At 37.2% G+C, this 16,234-nt stretch overlaps 1 protein-coding gene across 4 annotated transcripts in view; it reads right to left on the bottom strand.

Moving 5' to 3' along the window:
• Positions 1 to 16,234, bottom strand: part of Arhgap29 (Rho GTPase activating protein 29) — a 62,878-nt gene that overhangs the window by 28,856 nt on the left and 17,788 nt on the right. For all 4 annotated transcript variants that reach the window (XM_050134918.1, XM_050135002.1, XM_050135074.1 and 1 more), the window contains 3 exons: positions 9,643 to 9,777; positions 1,562 to 1,658; positions 1,168 to 1,240 (listed from right to left, as the gene is read on the bottom strand). In XM_050134918.1, the coding sequence (XP_049990875.1) occupies positions 1,168 to 1,240; positions 1,562 to 1,658; positions 9,643 to 9,777 (305 nt within the window). The remainder of the gene's footprint in view (positions 1 to 1,167; positions 1,241 to 1,561; positions 1,659 to 9,642; positions 9,778 to 16,234) is intronic.

Here is a 16,234-nt window from a genome sequence, read left to right as displayed (position 1 = left end):
AATAATAATAATAATAATAATAATAATAATAATAATAATAATCTCATGCTCTACTGACTGAGCTAGCTGGGCCATTTCTAACACAAGGCTTAGATTCCTTAGGATAAAATAATTATTAAAACATTTAGCACATGTTCCTTGCTTAATATTGTTTATGCTGATTGTAATTCTAATCTTATACTTGATATCTGTTCCTAGTGTATATAGTTTTGTATTGGGCTTGGAACTCTCTTATTTAAACAAAAAGGGTAGGTGCTGTGGGAGCTCCTTCAGCCAATAGCCTTTAAGATACCAGCCCTCTTGGGCATGATCTCTTATACTCTAAATGCAGCTGTAAAGCGTGGACTCGCTCTCTAGCTTCTGGCTGCTAGATTCGGTTTCTGTTCTCCATTCGTGCAGGACTGGGATCTAGGACTGGGATCTGTGAGTCTATCCCTAAAAAAAAATAACCCTTTATTATACATAATTCTGAACTAGTGTGAGATTATTTTGTAGTTTTCATCATCGGTTGAAGATTTTTTGTTTTTGTTTGAAGAAAGGGTCTCAGTATGTAGCTTCAGCTGGTTTAGAACTTGCCATATAGACCAGGCTGGCCTCAAACTCATAGAGATTTGCCTGCCTCTGCCTCCCAAGTGCTGGGACTAAAGGTGTGTGGTTAAATAAATTCTTAAGACAAATCTGATCTACATGGCTGGGCAATACAGTGTGTGCAGATTCAGTGCAAAGTGGGATCAAAGACACCAGGGTCTAAAGTTTCTTTGTATTAGGTGTATGACATTGAATTGAACATTTAGGGTTACCTAACCTTAATTTGCTCTTCTATATAAAGAGGTTAGAAAGCTATTTTCTATGTCCATCTGTGGTCTCCACATGTTCATACATATACCCACACTCATATCCTCAACCCCCTAAAAAAAATTCCTCTTAGGTTTTGGACCATATAACATCATTCATGAATTAGGCTACTTTCTTAATACAACATCACTGAGAAAAGTATAACCAAATTATTGCTCCAGAAGCAAATCATTTTATTATATAAAATCATTTTATTATATAAAAAACAAACTAATTTGCTTTGTTTAGCCTCAAAATGGTACAGTAATCTATAAAGTTCAAACCCGTAAGTTAGTAATAACAGAGACTTCGTTTTCACAAAGCTGGGCCTACCTTACTTCCTCGAGAAACAGGCAGTCGCAGTACTGAACCATTGCCAACATCTCCCATAAGGAAGTTTGTGAGGCTATCCAGAGAGGTTTAAAAAGGCATGGAAATAAAAAGAAAAGTTATTACACGCTTGTCTCTTACCTTCAATCTGTATCTAGAATAAACTATCCTCATCACATAAACTAGACACAGCCACTTGCAAATGGGGGCTGCTGCTAAGAGCTACAGATACTCGCAAATGTAGTCAATAAAGCCACACAGAAGGTAGCTCTTGCCAAGTTGGGATGATATATGATACACTTATTATTTCATTTTTCACATATACGACAAATTTGTGGACTGCATATTCTCACTAAGAAAATCAGGTTCACTAACTTAAATGATAGTCTTTACTTACATATTTCCAAAGGTAAATGCCAAAGTTTCAATGGAGGAAAATACTTCTTGAAATAGATAGTTTTTGTTTTCTTCATTAACTTCTGTAAAGTTCACAGCTATAAGCAAAGATCAGTTGCAGTAAGTGGAAGAAAATACATTTAACACTAGATTTATATAAAACCATTTACTCTTTTAATCGCTATTACTTCAAAAGGCACTAAAAGATTCAGAAACTTAAAATCTAATATACAAAATTGATAGAATATTTAAGTTTCCTTATTATGGAAATTATGTAAAAGTATCAGTTTGCACAGAAGTAACTGGAATTGCAAGCCGATTACTGTGTGCATTATATAATCCAGCACATCTAAATAGTGACTGTGAAATCAGTCTTGGGAGTCACGGAGTCCTCTTTATGGAGTGTTCTGTGTTATTTTTTTCTCACTACTCTGGCATTTTTAAAAACAGCTAAAGATGCTGGCCCACTTAAGTTATTATGAAGTATAAACTTAATATAAATTATCAACAACTGGAGTCATAGATACATTATGCATACCACAGAATGTATGACAGCATCACATTTAAAATCTAGTACTTCTTCCTCAAGATCCAGTAATACCACTTTTGGGTATATATCCAAAGGATGCTCAATCGTGCCACAAGGACATGTGCTCAACTATGTTCATAACAGCTTTGTTTGTCATAGCCAGAACCTGGAAACAACCTAAATGCCCCTCGACCAAAGAAGGATAAGGAAATTGTGGTACATTTACACAATGGAGTACTACACAGCAAATAATGACATCTTGAGTTTTGCAGGCAAATGGATGGAGCTAGAAAATATAATTTTGAGTGAGGTAACCCAGACCCAGAAAGACAATTATCACATGTACTCACTCATAAGTGGTTTTAAAACATAAAGCAAAGAAAACCAGCCTACCAATCACAATCCCAGAAAAATTAGACAACAATGAGGATGAAGACTCTAAGAGAGACATACATAGATCTTATCTACATGGGAAGTATAAAAAGACAAGATCTCCCGAGTAAACTGGGAGCATGGGGACCGTGGTGGAGGATTGAAGCGGAGGGGAGGGGCAGGGAGAGCAGCTGAGAAAAATGTAGAGCTCAATAAAATAAAAAAAATAAAAGTAGATAGAAAGAAAAAAATGGAAAAGACAAAAAATAAAGTAAAATAAAATCCAGTACTTAGAGAAGTTAAAATCCTACTTATACATAGCTGTATTTCCTGTCAACAGGCTCTTGGATTCTGAGGTACATGTTAACTAACATAGCTGATTTGTTTATAATAGGGATATTCTGACATTTTGCATTTTGTTAAAGAATATTATAAAATACAACCCAAAAAGATTATTTTAACTTCTTTATGTGTACTGTTGTTAAAAACAAAGATACAATTTACCAAGGCAAAATCTGAAAGTGGAACTGGACTTTTTTCCTTTAAATAACCCACGTTCCGCTGTAAGAAGCAGGGCTCCCTGTACGACCACCCCTGCACTGCTCTGCTTACAGAAGACGGTGAGGAAGCTAGAAAGCCACCCTCTGCTTCACAATTCATTTTAAAACTTGGCTGGAGTTTGAAAAATAGCTTCATCACCAAAGATTCAAGTTTCATAGGTTTTTATTTTTACCGAAGTTGAATCAAATATGCAAATAAGGTTAGGAAGCAAGAACCCCTGAAATTACACCCAGAATTGCTATATGGATACATCTTTGTAGACTACGGGGTAGGGCACTCAGGTCCCTACTTTTCAAATTTTTCTAAATATCCCTTATAAAAAAAGAAAAACTTAAGATTCAGCTAGTGCAAATAATAAGACTGTTACAAGACGTTTGCCCCAGTCAAGTTGGAGAAAATGATTCTACTTCTGCATAAAATAACTAAAAAAAAAAACAAAATCCTGTGCAAAACTGAAAAAGAAAACATTTCTAAGACATTAGATTATTAGGCAACAAAAGGCAGTAATCTTTTTGGTGTTATTTTTTTCAAGACGGATTTGGGCTTCTGTGTAGACCAGGCTGTCCTGGAACTCCTGTAGAGCAGGCTGGCCTTCAGCTCAGAGATCCACTTGCCTCTGCCTTCGAGCACTGGGATTAAAGGAGTGTGCCGTTATACCCAGCTAAAAAGAAGTAATTTTTGAAAGACAAGAAACTAACCATGACAAGCTCAAAAACTGCCGCAGTTTACCGCCTAATATTATACAAAGTAGATTTCCAAAGGACATGTCCAGAGGTATTTTTTTAAATGTTATAATCTGAAGAATCAGTGAAGCAAGAGGACACAACAATTTTATTTTGTGTATGTATTTATAAATATATAGAGCTGCAAAATTCACAAGCAAAAACTGACATAACTACATAAAAAAAAGTATATGTTCTCGGTGACAGAAACTTTAATACTCCTCTTAAAAAAGTGACAGAAAACATAAAATAAAGAAGGATATAAAATACTGAATGATTATTTAATCAACCAACTTGACAAGATAAACATTTTGTACATGAGCAAAATGTACAAGACACAAATTCTTATCAAGTAAATGTTTAGTAACACATCCATAAAATACCTCTCAATAAACATAACTTATACAAATTATTCAAAATGTACTCTCTGATTACATGGAATCAGATTAGAAGTAAATGAAAAAATTCTTGCGCTCTCTGCCCATTTTTCTTTTGAAGAGGCAGCCTCTGCCTTCTCCTCTTCCCCCCTTTCCTCTTTCCTTTCTTTCTCTGTCCCCCCCCTTTCTCTCTTCCCTCCATATTCTCCTTACCCTTATACCCTACCTAGTACCCATATATAAATTCTATACTCTCCCCCCAAAGAAGCAGTAATTCTGGAATACTTGGAAATTAACTGCATCTTTCTACGTGACCCATGGACTGAATACAAAGAGCGGAATTAGAAGTACTCTGAACAGAGTGGAAATGAATACACAGGGCATCAGAATCTGTCCAGAAGATGACACAGGCAGAGAGAAGAATCTCAACAGGACAAGTGCTATCCTGACTGTGGCAACAGTTGCACAATAATGTCCATGCAGCAGCATTTATTAAACAGTAGCATTAAAACAGGGGCAGCTTGCTGTCTATCAATTAGATCTCAATAAAACCACTTTTAATTTTTCATTGGAGAGTACTTTATAACACTATCCCAATTGTTATAATTCTTCCTATCCTATTGATGTATCTTCTCATAACATTAAACACAACTGGGAGACACAATTATTATAGTGACTGTAAAAGTAATGAAAGGTAATTATTTTGAAGCATCTTTTTTTGTCATCCTTTCTACTGAACGAGGTTTCAGTCACCTAGTGAGAATTCCAGAGAATGCCGTTCCCTCCCCTTCAAAGCCTCTCTGTATTCTAATGTGCTTCATCCTTGGTGCCCCTGCTCAGTCTCAGAAAAGTCTTTGGACAATAATATACTTTCTTATTCTGTTTCTTCAGAGACCTGTACCAACATTATTTTTCAGTAAATGTCTGGGTTTACATTCTGATGAAGGAAGCCACAGACCATACAGAAAGGAATGAAAGTGCCTGTGTTCCCATAAAGCTTCACTTGGCCTCCTAGCTCTCACTGCTGACTCCTGAGTAAGAAGACAAGTTCTACAAACAGCCTCCCTAGGCTAAGCCTTAGCTCCTTCTCTTCCTACATAGGAAGCATTAACAACTGTAGCCCCAGTTTCCTCACTGATAAAGTGGGATTTACAACTTCAGAAGTTGCTGTGGGAACTAAATGGTCTTGGAAAACTAGGATCAAACAACACTATCAGCAGCAATTTTCCATAGGGAGTACTAGAAGTTTTCTTTACCTTACTTTAATATCCTTGACTTAGCTTCAACTTTCAGCTGTTCTATTACTTAATACGCCGACAACCTTGGACAAACCTCTCAGGACACTTCAGCTTCCTTATCTACCCAGGGAGAGCTGATCTGACAGGTTTATTAATCTCAGAATTGTGACAATTATGTGAGGTCATCCATGTAAAGAGCTTAACAACCTAAATAATATTAGCTATAATTACTAATTATTACAAAGTTAACCACTTCCTTCCACATGAAATATTCTACTCTCTTAAAAGTTATTTTTTAAAATACATGGAAGAGTAAAGCTTTGGAGTTTGAGACGAGGGTTCAGTTCTGACCTTGACCATTTCCAGTGCTAAAAGATTACCTGAACTTACTGTCTTTACACGTAAGGCAACACATCAAGGATAGAATGAGAAACATCAAGTTTCTTAGGGTACAGAGGCTGGGATCAGTAGGTAGGTGGACCCTTCCTCAGTTCTGCAGCCATCTGTAGACTTTTTACCCCATACAGAGCTCACTTAGACTGTACCTTCTATACCTCACCAGCCCCAGAAAACTCCATCACTTCTGTACCACCAAGGAACCATTTGTCTGGTGCTGTATGCTACAGACTAACATTTACAATGGTTTCTTTCACGTTTCTTCTACTTCTTGCTTTTTCCTATACATTGCTTAGCTCCAAGTTTTGCTTCTAAAATGTTTCCTTTCTTTTCATTCTTACTACTACTACTACCGGCTTTATTAAAAAAAAAAAAAAAAACACCACATTTTGCCTCTCTAAGCTTTAGATTTAACAAATGATACCATAACACTTTAGGAAAAAAGGTCTAGAGAATGGTGAAACAGAGTAAGGAAGGCAACTCTAATAGCTAAAACTCACGTTATTACAAAAGATTGATAGGTTAAAATGCAAAAATAAACCAAAAGATAAAGCACAAAATGAGTAAAGTTATAGCCTGCAGTGAATATTAGAAATACAAAAGTTTCTGTAAATTATTTAATTTTAAAACTATCAAACACCAAGAGAAAAATAGACCAATTCAAATAAAAGGATGTATACAAATGACTCTTGAAACATATTCAATTGCACTCACAATGGAGAAGATGCAGATCAAATCCACACCAAGCCTGGGTAACAAATATTGACTACCAGCACTGCTGGCAGAGGCAGGGGAATCAGCCCCTTTCCCATCATCAGAGGACGCCTGGCAGTACCAAACCTACAAGCACACAAGCTCTCTCAATACCACATACTAGGAGTTCACAGGGCCAGCAGGAAACAATGTTAACATCCTTCAGGAATGAGCTGTTTAAATTGTAGTCTGTCACCATTATGTATAACCATGCAGTTTTGAAAAAAATAAAATAAAAACCAAAGAACTGAGAAACATTTTATGTGCAGACAAATGAACAAGCAGTAGAGTACTATCATTTGTTTAGCAAAGAGGTAAAGAAGGAGAACCTTACACATGCTTGTTTGTTTGTTTGTGTATGTGATGTAACTCTGGAAAGATTCAAAAGAAATCAGTGACAGCCATGGTTTATCGCAGAGCCAGAATGAATGGCTAAGGTCTGAAAATGCAAGCTTCACTACCGAGTATCTTCTGGAGCCATTTGTATTTTGAACTGTATGAATGAACTTCATGTTGAAAAATTAGGTTTGCAAAAGAAAAAGATGAAGCTTCAAAAATGTGTGCAATTAAGGTTTTTCTTTGTCAGTTTGCCAATTTATAAATAGAGGGCAATAGATAGATGAAAGACAGAAAAATTTCTTTTCATTTATATTATCAATAAAACTGACCCAAGCAGTTGAAAATACTAAGTACATCATAAATTACTGACGTCTGTAGACATCTTTATCTGCTTCAAAAATAGTCTGTATCTCTCTTACCATATTGCAAATATTTTGTCAACTGAACTTCCTGCTTGGAAACAGAAAGAGACACAGGAACTACAAATCACTGCCAGCATGAATGGGAGAAAGCTAAGGACTTGTCTTTTAAAGTTATTACAAGGTAAATTCCATGTTTACAGTAAAAAAATAAAAAAAGGCAACGGAAAATTTCCGTTTTAAAACTAGATACATTGTATGAATTCAAACCGGTGGCACAGGGCTATACAGCCCTCAAGTTATTCTGTATTATGTTTGTTTTTTTAAAATTTGTTTTGAATAATCTGGCAATTTTGAAAACTGCCATTTGACAGTTAATGTGTCCAAAGTAAGATAGCCGCTCAGGTCACTGCGGTTTTTAAAGACATAACTGCAGTGAGCTAAGACTGTATAATGATCTAGTTGACTCCTACATTCCTACACCTTTCTGGTCCTGTCACACACTAGATTTTCTTGAAGTTTCTCTCCAAATGAAGAAAATAGGAGTGCACATTTATAGGAATCCCCTGCACCAAAGATGGAAATATCAACACATTTAGACTTTTGGTCTAAATTCAGAGAAATGGTTTTTACCTATTCCTTGCCTTTTCCGGCTTTGAAAACGAAATTACTATTAAATAAATTCTGATTTAATCTCAACTTCTCAGGTCACTCAGTAATTTTGGAGGGCCTCAAAAAGAAAACAAAACAAAAAAACCCTCTTAAACATTTTCTGGTTTCACTAGAATCCTACAGAAAGTTTTCCATCAACAAATTAATTTTACCTTTCTCTTTCCAATTTCATCTAACACCATAGTAAAATAGTGGCAATAATTTTGAGTATAAGACCTTGGGAAATAATATTAAAAAAGACTGCTCTACGTTTAGAGGACTCGCTTCAGGTCTGTTTCTGGAATGTGGACACCAGCCACAGGCTGGTGCACTCCTTCCCCAGGACATCCTGACTACACACAATAGCCACTGACAACAATTGAACTAAGTCGCTATTTCCAAGCATGGAAATTTTACTATCTATAGACACAAATTTCCATATCTAAGTAAAGTTAAATGGCACTTGTAAACAACCTACTTGAAAACAAATTTGGTTACTAAGCACATTTTTAAAAAGCACAAAATAAGGTATCCCTGTTTTCCACTTAAAATTGTCTACAGCACTTTTTCCCTCCCAGTGCTTCAAATAGAAAAAAGGAAACCACACAAACAGGAAAAGTCTTAAGTCAGAAAAGAAATGTGGGGGGGGGGGGGAGTGGATGAAGGGGATATACGCTACATTTTTATTTTATGTTTTTATTTCCTTTCTGCCTTTCCCCGAATATGAGCATGGTCAGCACCCTCACCAAGTTCTTTGCACCCAGAATTCCACCAGGGTCCACCTACACTGCAGCCTCACCCTTGTCAGCAGCTCTTAGAGCCTGCACCCCATTGTCAAACTGTTGGACCGGCTTCTCCTTCTGGTGAGTCTTTCTCTCACCTCGGATGGGCAGCTTACTGTGCCACCTTGGCGCCTCTGCCCTTCCACGCATCACTGCTACTACTCCTTACAGTGCCATTACTGGAAGCCATGCTGTCTTGTCAGTGGCATTTTTCGCTGATGAGCACTTCTTAAAACTTCGCACCTCTGAAACGGCATTTCTTCTCTTCCTGCCTGGTAGATGTTCCTCTAGCCTGTCCATCTTCACTGTCAATCCTCTCTCTTCCTTACATCTTCAAACCCCTCCTGACAAATGCATGACATCCTATCAGCTACCATATCCACCTTCTACCTCAAGCTCACATCTTCATTTTTATCTAGTCTACTGTTTCTCACAATTTCCTAACCTAGCTCATACTCCCTTCATTCAGTCTTCCTTAAATAAGTAGCCCAGAATTTTAACAATTTCAATTAGGCCAATGCCCTAATTCTCAATTCTGTTTTAGAATATAAATGTGTGTTTGTGTGTATCACACACACGTCTCCACACACACCTGATAAAATTGCAGTTTCCTTTTCACATACCAAACTGAGCCTTGTTTTCCTCCATCTGGAGTTACTACAAATGACCATTTCTAACATGACTGTCTTCACACAGCAAAGGATCCACAGAAAGTAATAAACAACCTTAGTGGGGTGAACTCACTGACAAAACTCAAGTTTTAAACATTGGTTGTTTGACTGAAGTAAGAATTTTGACCATGTCTAACAATTTTTATTTTTAAGATAAAGAAATCTTCAGGTGTTAAATGATGTGTATATCCATATATCAAAATACACAAAATTCTTTATTCAGACAAATGCCGCAATGCCATGAGGTGGCTCTACAGTCAGTATGAGCTAAATGTAAGGGTGTCACGGGGTCCTCTGGCCTCAGTGGCCCACCCTTTGTACACCTTCCTTACCTTTTACTTTTGTAGTAAGCATTTCTGCAGCATTGTGAAGATCTACAGAATTGAGGTTCTGATGCTTATTCATTATAGATTTTAAAACACGAAGAAGTTCATCCAGACGTATATGAATGACTTCTTTAAAAGAGTCTTTAAAAGGAAAACAAGAAAATTAAAAATTAATTTACAATTCAAAGTTCAAGAAATCTAGGCTACAATAGACATGAAGATACTTTGTGTAAAAGCACTGGCTCTGTGACTTCAGCCTCTGACACGGCAGTTCAAATTTTAACTATTGTAGTTACATACCATGTTTAGCACTTTCAAAAAGTCCTTTGTCACTTAATTCATTAAGGATTTCAGGGCCAGATATGGTTGTGTAACCTTAATCCAAGCATTTGGGAGGTGGAGGCAGAGCATAGTAGGAGTTTAAGGTCATCTGCAGCTACTAGGGAGTCTGAGGCCAGATGGAGTCACACAGAACCCTGTTTAAAGACCACAGACCAGGCGGTGGTGGTGGCGCATGCCTTTAATCCCAGCACTCTGGAGGCACAGGCAGGCAGATCTGAGTTCCAAGCCAGCCTGGTCAACAGAGTGAATACTGTGACAGCCAGGACTACACAGAGAAACTTTGTGACAAAAGACAAATAGAAAACCAAAACCAAAACATCCAAAAATAGAACTAGTGGGATGGATCAGTGGGCAAAGGTGCTTGCTTGCTCTGAGGCCCTGGCAACCTGAACTCAATCTCTAGTACCTATATGAATGTAGCGAGAATCGATTCCCCAAAGTTGTCCTCAGACCTCCACATGTGTTCTGTGGCACAGATGCACACACAAGTGCATGCATGAACACACAGTAACAATATGATGAACATAACAAAGAAGAAGCAATCAAAAAAGAATTTCAAAGGCTATCACAATGTAGCCAATTTAACACTATTTCTTCATTTTTCCCTGTTTAAACATGCTCTTCAGACTTCTCAAGGTAAATAAATGGGGACATTCCTACCTTATGTCTTCAATATACATGGTAAAAAAAAACCTCAAAATCCCTAAAAAGTCTGATATGTTAACTAACCAAGTTTTACAAAGCTAAGTTTCCACATTAGAATTAGTTCTCTGCATTAATTCTTAGTTAGAAACCCAAAATCGACAGGTATATATGTAAGGAGCATCATTTGATCTATACATTTAAAAACCTGGACATAATTTACTTATTATACGATACACAGGTCTTTAGTTTTTGTTTTTACAAAAGCTAAATTAGTTGTTAATGATGAAACAATTGGGTGAACATTAAAAGAATCTAGACTTCTACCTACTCTTGCAAAAGTTCCAGCAGGCCCAGTATTCTTAGCAGTGTTCTCTGTGGGCCCAAAGACCTAACCCCAGTCCCTCTTGTAATAAAGCTACCTCAAAGTCTTTTTATGAAGTAAAGGTTTTCTATTCTATTATGCAACTGGCAACTTTTCAAAAATGGCCAAGGAGCTTAAACAGTTCCTTTAAGCAACACCAATTATCTCCCCTCCAAGAAAAAGAAACTAACCCAAATAAACAAAGGAACAGCGGCAAGATCACCTGAAGCAAAGGGCTGCGAGCACTGCTTACTACACGCAATGGAAACCTGCAGACTTAAACTAAAACATCCAACCCCAGGTCTCCACTTCATTGAAATGAAGTGCTGGGCTCCTTGAACTTGTATTCATCATCAGTAACAGAGAACTGGTAACAGAATTTCCTCTACCTATCTCATAAGGTTGCCGTGAGTATCAACTAATAAACATGAAACTGCCTTTTGTCTTAATGCATACAAATCCTTACTAGTAAACCCAAAAGTCATTCAAACAAAATGCCTTTGAAAATAGATATGCTGTAGCTGGGTGGTGGCGGCGCACAGCTGTAATCCCAGCACTCGGGAGGCAGAGGCAGGCGGATCTCTGTGAGTTCAAGACTAGTACAAGAGCTAGTTCCAGGACAGGCTTCAAACCTACAGAGAAACCCTGTCTCCAAAACCAAAAAAATAACAAACAGAAAACAGACATGCTTCACAGAGAATTATTTAGTAATGGATATATGTATAGTATGGTCCCACAATATCTGGTTAATTAAAAAGAAATAGTAAAGTTTGAATTTCATTCTACTGCAAAAATCAACATTAGTAAATAAATTGGAAATCAAATAATTGGAATATATTGCATTAAAGTATTTCTGAACCTGTCACCTTACATTTACTATCATATAATTAAATACAAGGCAACTTCGGATGTAGTCACATTATAAATGTAATGACTGCCCTTTGTTTTTTGCTGTAAAAGAATTACAACTACAAACACAAGGAAGCCTAACTGCTCTTAATACTTTTTTTCCTAACACAACAACGTTTGTGTGTCTAACCTTTAACGTGACAAACTGAATTTTAATTTATTGTTTTATCCATCTGTGCCGTTTATTTTCTGCTACATTCAACTAATTAAGTGAAAACAGATTAACCAGCTCTACTTTTTGGTTCTTAGGCACTAACACAATACCATGGTGCTTATTTTATATTGCAAACACTTCACGGGACTGCTTCAATAAATACATGAAAAAATCATGGTGTTTTCCTTGATTTAAAAAAAAAACTAATTTATGAAGAAAAAAAAGGTTTTGTTATTTCAGCCTGAACAAAGTGAAAACAACAGGAAAAAAGCATCAGAAGTTATCAGGAACAATCCTACTTTTTGCTGTAATGACTTCTGATAGAGGATAGCTGTGAACTCTTAGGAAGAGCAGCTTTCTTCAGCTAGCTACCCAGCAACTCTAAAACCCCAACAGCTGACATCTAAAGCACTTACCCCAAGTTTTACATGAAAACCTCAGTAACAGAAACCCGGCGAGGGCAGTGCTCCTGCCACCTTTTAACTAGTAAAGGATCTTAAAGAAATGACCCTGTTGTTAACAGAAATACCTTGGTTCAGGACTACAGATAGCCAGCAAGAGCATGCATAGTGAGGACTCTGCGGCAGGGATCCTACCTACAGCTTGCAGCTGTTTACTGGAATTGGGTCTTGCTATACATGTAACCTTGAATTTGCCACCTTCCTGCCTCAGCCTCCCAAGTCCTGGGAGTTGAATCTTTATGATAAACTGCCATGTGGATAAAGAAATTATAGATTAATGATAGATACTCTGCAACACATGATTTAGCAGGCTTTAACTTCCATTAAATATATAAATTGTTACTATAAATGCTATTAAACCCTAGAATTTCCTTCTAGTCAAATGCAGAATACCAAAATACCATAAGTGGTACAAGTGAAATAAATGAACTATTTGTATTTCACTCTTCATTTCTTAGAAATTTACTGTATGTTTTAGTCATTGAACCACACCCAATTAAGATTCACATTAACTTCTCTTAGTGGCACAGATCTGAAACTCCGATACTTCTCGGGGACAGACATAGAGCAGAACACAGGTAAGGGTAGCAGCCTAATGTTCCTAGTTTCTTACAAACTGGCAGACTGCGAGGCTACAATTAGCTGCTGATGGTAAAAATGGGCAGTCTAAGATGCTGCACATCCCACAGGGAAAAGTGAGTTAACCTACAGGTCAGGATGCTAACTGAAACTGAATCCATGCAGAATGTATCACAACAGACCATGCTATTCACCATATTAACACTTTATTTAATGTCTGCTAGTCAATAACACTTGCTTTACAAACTTAATGTTACTTCTTCTGAATATGGTTCTATCAAATCTAGAACCTAGGATTTGTTATAAGCCACAGCTTTAAGAACTGTGTGTCAAGTTTGTTTTTGTTTTATTTTTCAAGACAGGATTTCTGTGTAGATCTAGCTATCCTGCCTGGAACACACTCTGTAGACCAGGCTAGCCACAAGCTCACAGTGATCCACCTGCCTCCCAAGAATTAGGATTAAAAATATGAGCCACCACTGGTTAAGAGTCATCTCTCCAGCCTCCAAAGTTGTTTTTGTTGTTGTGGTTTTAATTTGACAATTTAACTAGTTAGTCTGATTCTCATAGTAAATGTTTTGTTGTTGTTGCTGGATTTTTTTTTGTTTGTTTTGTTTTCCCCTGAGTCAGAGTTTCTCTGTATAGCCCTGGCTACCCTGGAACTCTCTCTGTAGACCAGACTCCCTAACTCACAGAGATCCGCCTGTCTCTGCCTCCCAAGTGCTGGAATTAAAGGTGTGCGCCTCCATGCCTGACTTCATAATAAACTTGTGTCTTCCATTCCCATCTATTTAAAAAACTTTAAAAAAAGAAAGGTGGGGAGAGAAGAGAAGGTGAAAAGGGGAGCATCTAGTTGGCTTATTTTGTTTTGTTTTTTGTTTGTTTGTTTGTTTTTTTGATACAGGGTATCTGTAGCTTTGGAGCCTGTCCTGGAACTAGCTCTTGTAGACCAGGCTGGCCTCGAACTCACATAGACCTGCCTGCTTCTACCTCCCGAGTGCTGGGATTAAAGGTTGTGTGCCACCACTGCCCGGCTCAGCATGTATACTTTTAATCTCCAGAACTAAGAGGCTCAGAAAGAAGTCAAGTTCAACCTGAGCTTCATACCAAGACCCTGTCTCAAACAAAACAGCACAGCACAGTAAAAATGAGGACAAAGTACCATACTTACAATGGCAGACTCCATGGTATATAAACAAAAGCAAAGTTACAAGAACAATCACAACTTGTTTTTCCTATAAATGTATTTTATATAATTCTACGCTTTCAAACATGAAATAGCAGAAAAACTAAACATTTTGCAGTATTCTGTCTATGTAATTAAACAGTCTTAAAAATTTTCAAATTCCTAGATTTTAGAGGAATACTTTAAAACTACAATATAAAAACCTGGAGAGATGGCAGTTAAGAGCGTTTGCTGCTCTTTGCAGAGGACGTGGGGGCTTGGTTCCCAGCATCCACATCAGGTAGCTCATAACTTCTATTACTCCAGTCTAGGAGCATCCTACACCCTTTTCTGGCCTATGAGCACTTACCACATGTGGTATACACATAGGCAAAACAACTTATACACACAAAATAAGTCTTTTCTAAAAATTACTGCATAAACTAGGAGAACATTTGTGAATTTGTTATCTGGAAAGCAGAACAGATTATTCCTACAGGGTGGCGGGAAGGTGTGCAAACTTGAGTTAAGACTTATATTCCATATATGTTAATCTACAATTAAACATATAAATCTACATAATTAAATGCAAAGTACATGCACATAAGTGAGTACCTTCAGTCTTTTAGTATAAGATGCACAATTTATCCCTTTAATTATTCATAATGTACCTTAATGATACTAGATAGAAATCTCAAACTTAAATTCCACACCTGCTAATGGTCTAAAACTACAGGGATACCTCCCCTTAGAGATAAGCAGTGGAAGGAAAACCTAACTCATTCACATATCTTGGGTAGAGTATGGGTTCAGTCCGCAGATCTTTCACTTTAAGGAGTTCGTTTATTGTAAATTTAGAGTCAGCTAGAGCATGTGCAGATGAGATACAGGGGGCAATGGAGGGGGAGAGGGAAGGAGGAGGGAGGAAGAGCACACAGGAGTGAAACTATGTATCTCCTGTCTGTTAGGAATTCAGAGGTCTTTGATAATTACTTATTTCTTCCAATTAGTTCTTTAACAACTAAAGTGAACATCATAGTTCTGCTTAGGAAACAAAAATTTGTTAAAAAGCTCACAAAAAAAAAAAAAAAAAACCTGAGTCTTGGGGGAAAAGGGGATACTCTGTATTACAAAACCTGAAGATAAATAAATAACTTCAGCCTTTCTCCATTGCCTCTTCTTCCTCTACAGGAATTCACACACATATGTTCCTATCGGTGCACACATGCACATGTATGCTGTGCGTGGAGTATGCACAAGTTAAGCAGAGTATGTTCTGTGTGCTCTCTCCACTCTGAAGGTGTCTTACTGAACACAGCTCACCAGTCAGCTTGTCTCTAGTGTCCTATCTTTGCCACCAGTGCTAGATCTGCCTGGCTTCCACACTTTTATTCTCATACTTGTGAGGCAAGTACTCTATCACTGAGCTACTTTACTGTCGCTGGTTTGTTATTAAAAAACAAATAAAAAACAAAAAAACCCTCTAATTTAAAAGCTTTTGAGGTAGTAGTGATTATCTATTGTCTTAAGTACTAACTTTCTTACTAAAAGAATAATGTGCATACCAATCTTTAAATTAAATTTCACTGACTAAATCTATTTCCACGTACACCTTTTCTCAGTTTTGTTTTTCACAACAGGATTTTTCTGTGGAGTCCTGGCTGTCCTAGAACTTGCTCTGACCAGGCTGGCCCCTAACTCAGAGATCCACCAGCCTCTGCCTCTCTAGTGCTGGGATTAAGGTGTGCACCGCCACCACTACTGCCACCACCACAAGGCCTACATGAACGCTTTTATCTCAAAGAGTAGTTTCCTTCTGTATCTTATACTTATGTAAGTATACAAATATATACTTTTCTTTCTGAGAACTGGTGAGAATCTTCTTAGTCTCTGGATTATCTACTCATACATGGAATGAAACTCAAATTTCTAGATAAAAGTGAGAAACCCTGTCTCAAAAAACCAAAAAAAANTAACTAAAC

Source organism: Alexandromys fortis, unplaced genomic scaffold (assembly GCF_014885135.2).
Source record: "Alexandromys fortis isolate MF-2015 unplaced genomic scaffold, M_Fortis_MF-2015_v1.1 scaffold_19, whole genome shotgun sequence".
In the NCBI taxonomy this organism is placed as follows: Eukaryota; Metazoa; Chordata; class Mammalia; order Rodentia; family Cricetidae; genus Alexandromys; species Alexandromys fortis.
This window is presented reverse-complemented; position numbering and strand designations above follow the sequence as displayed.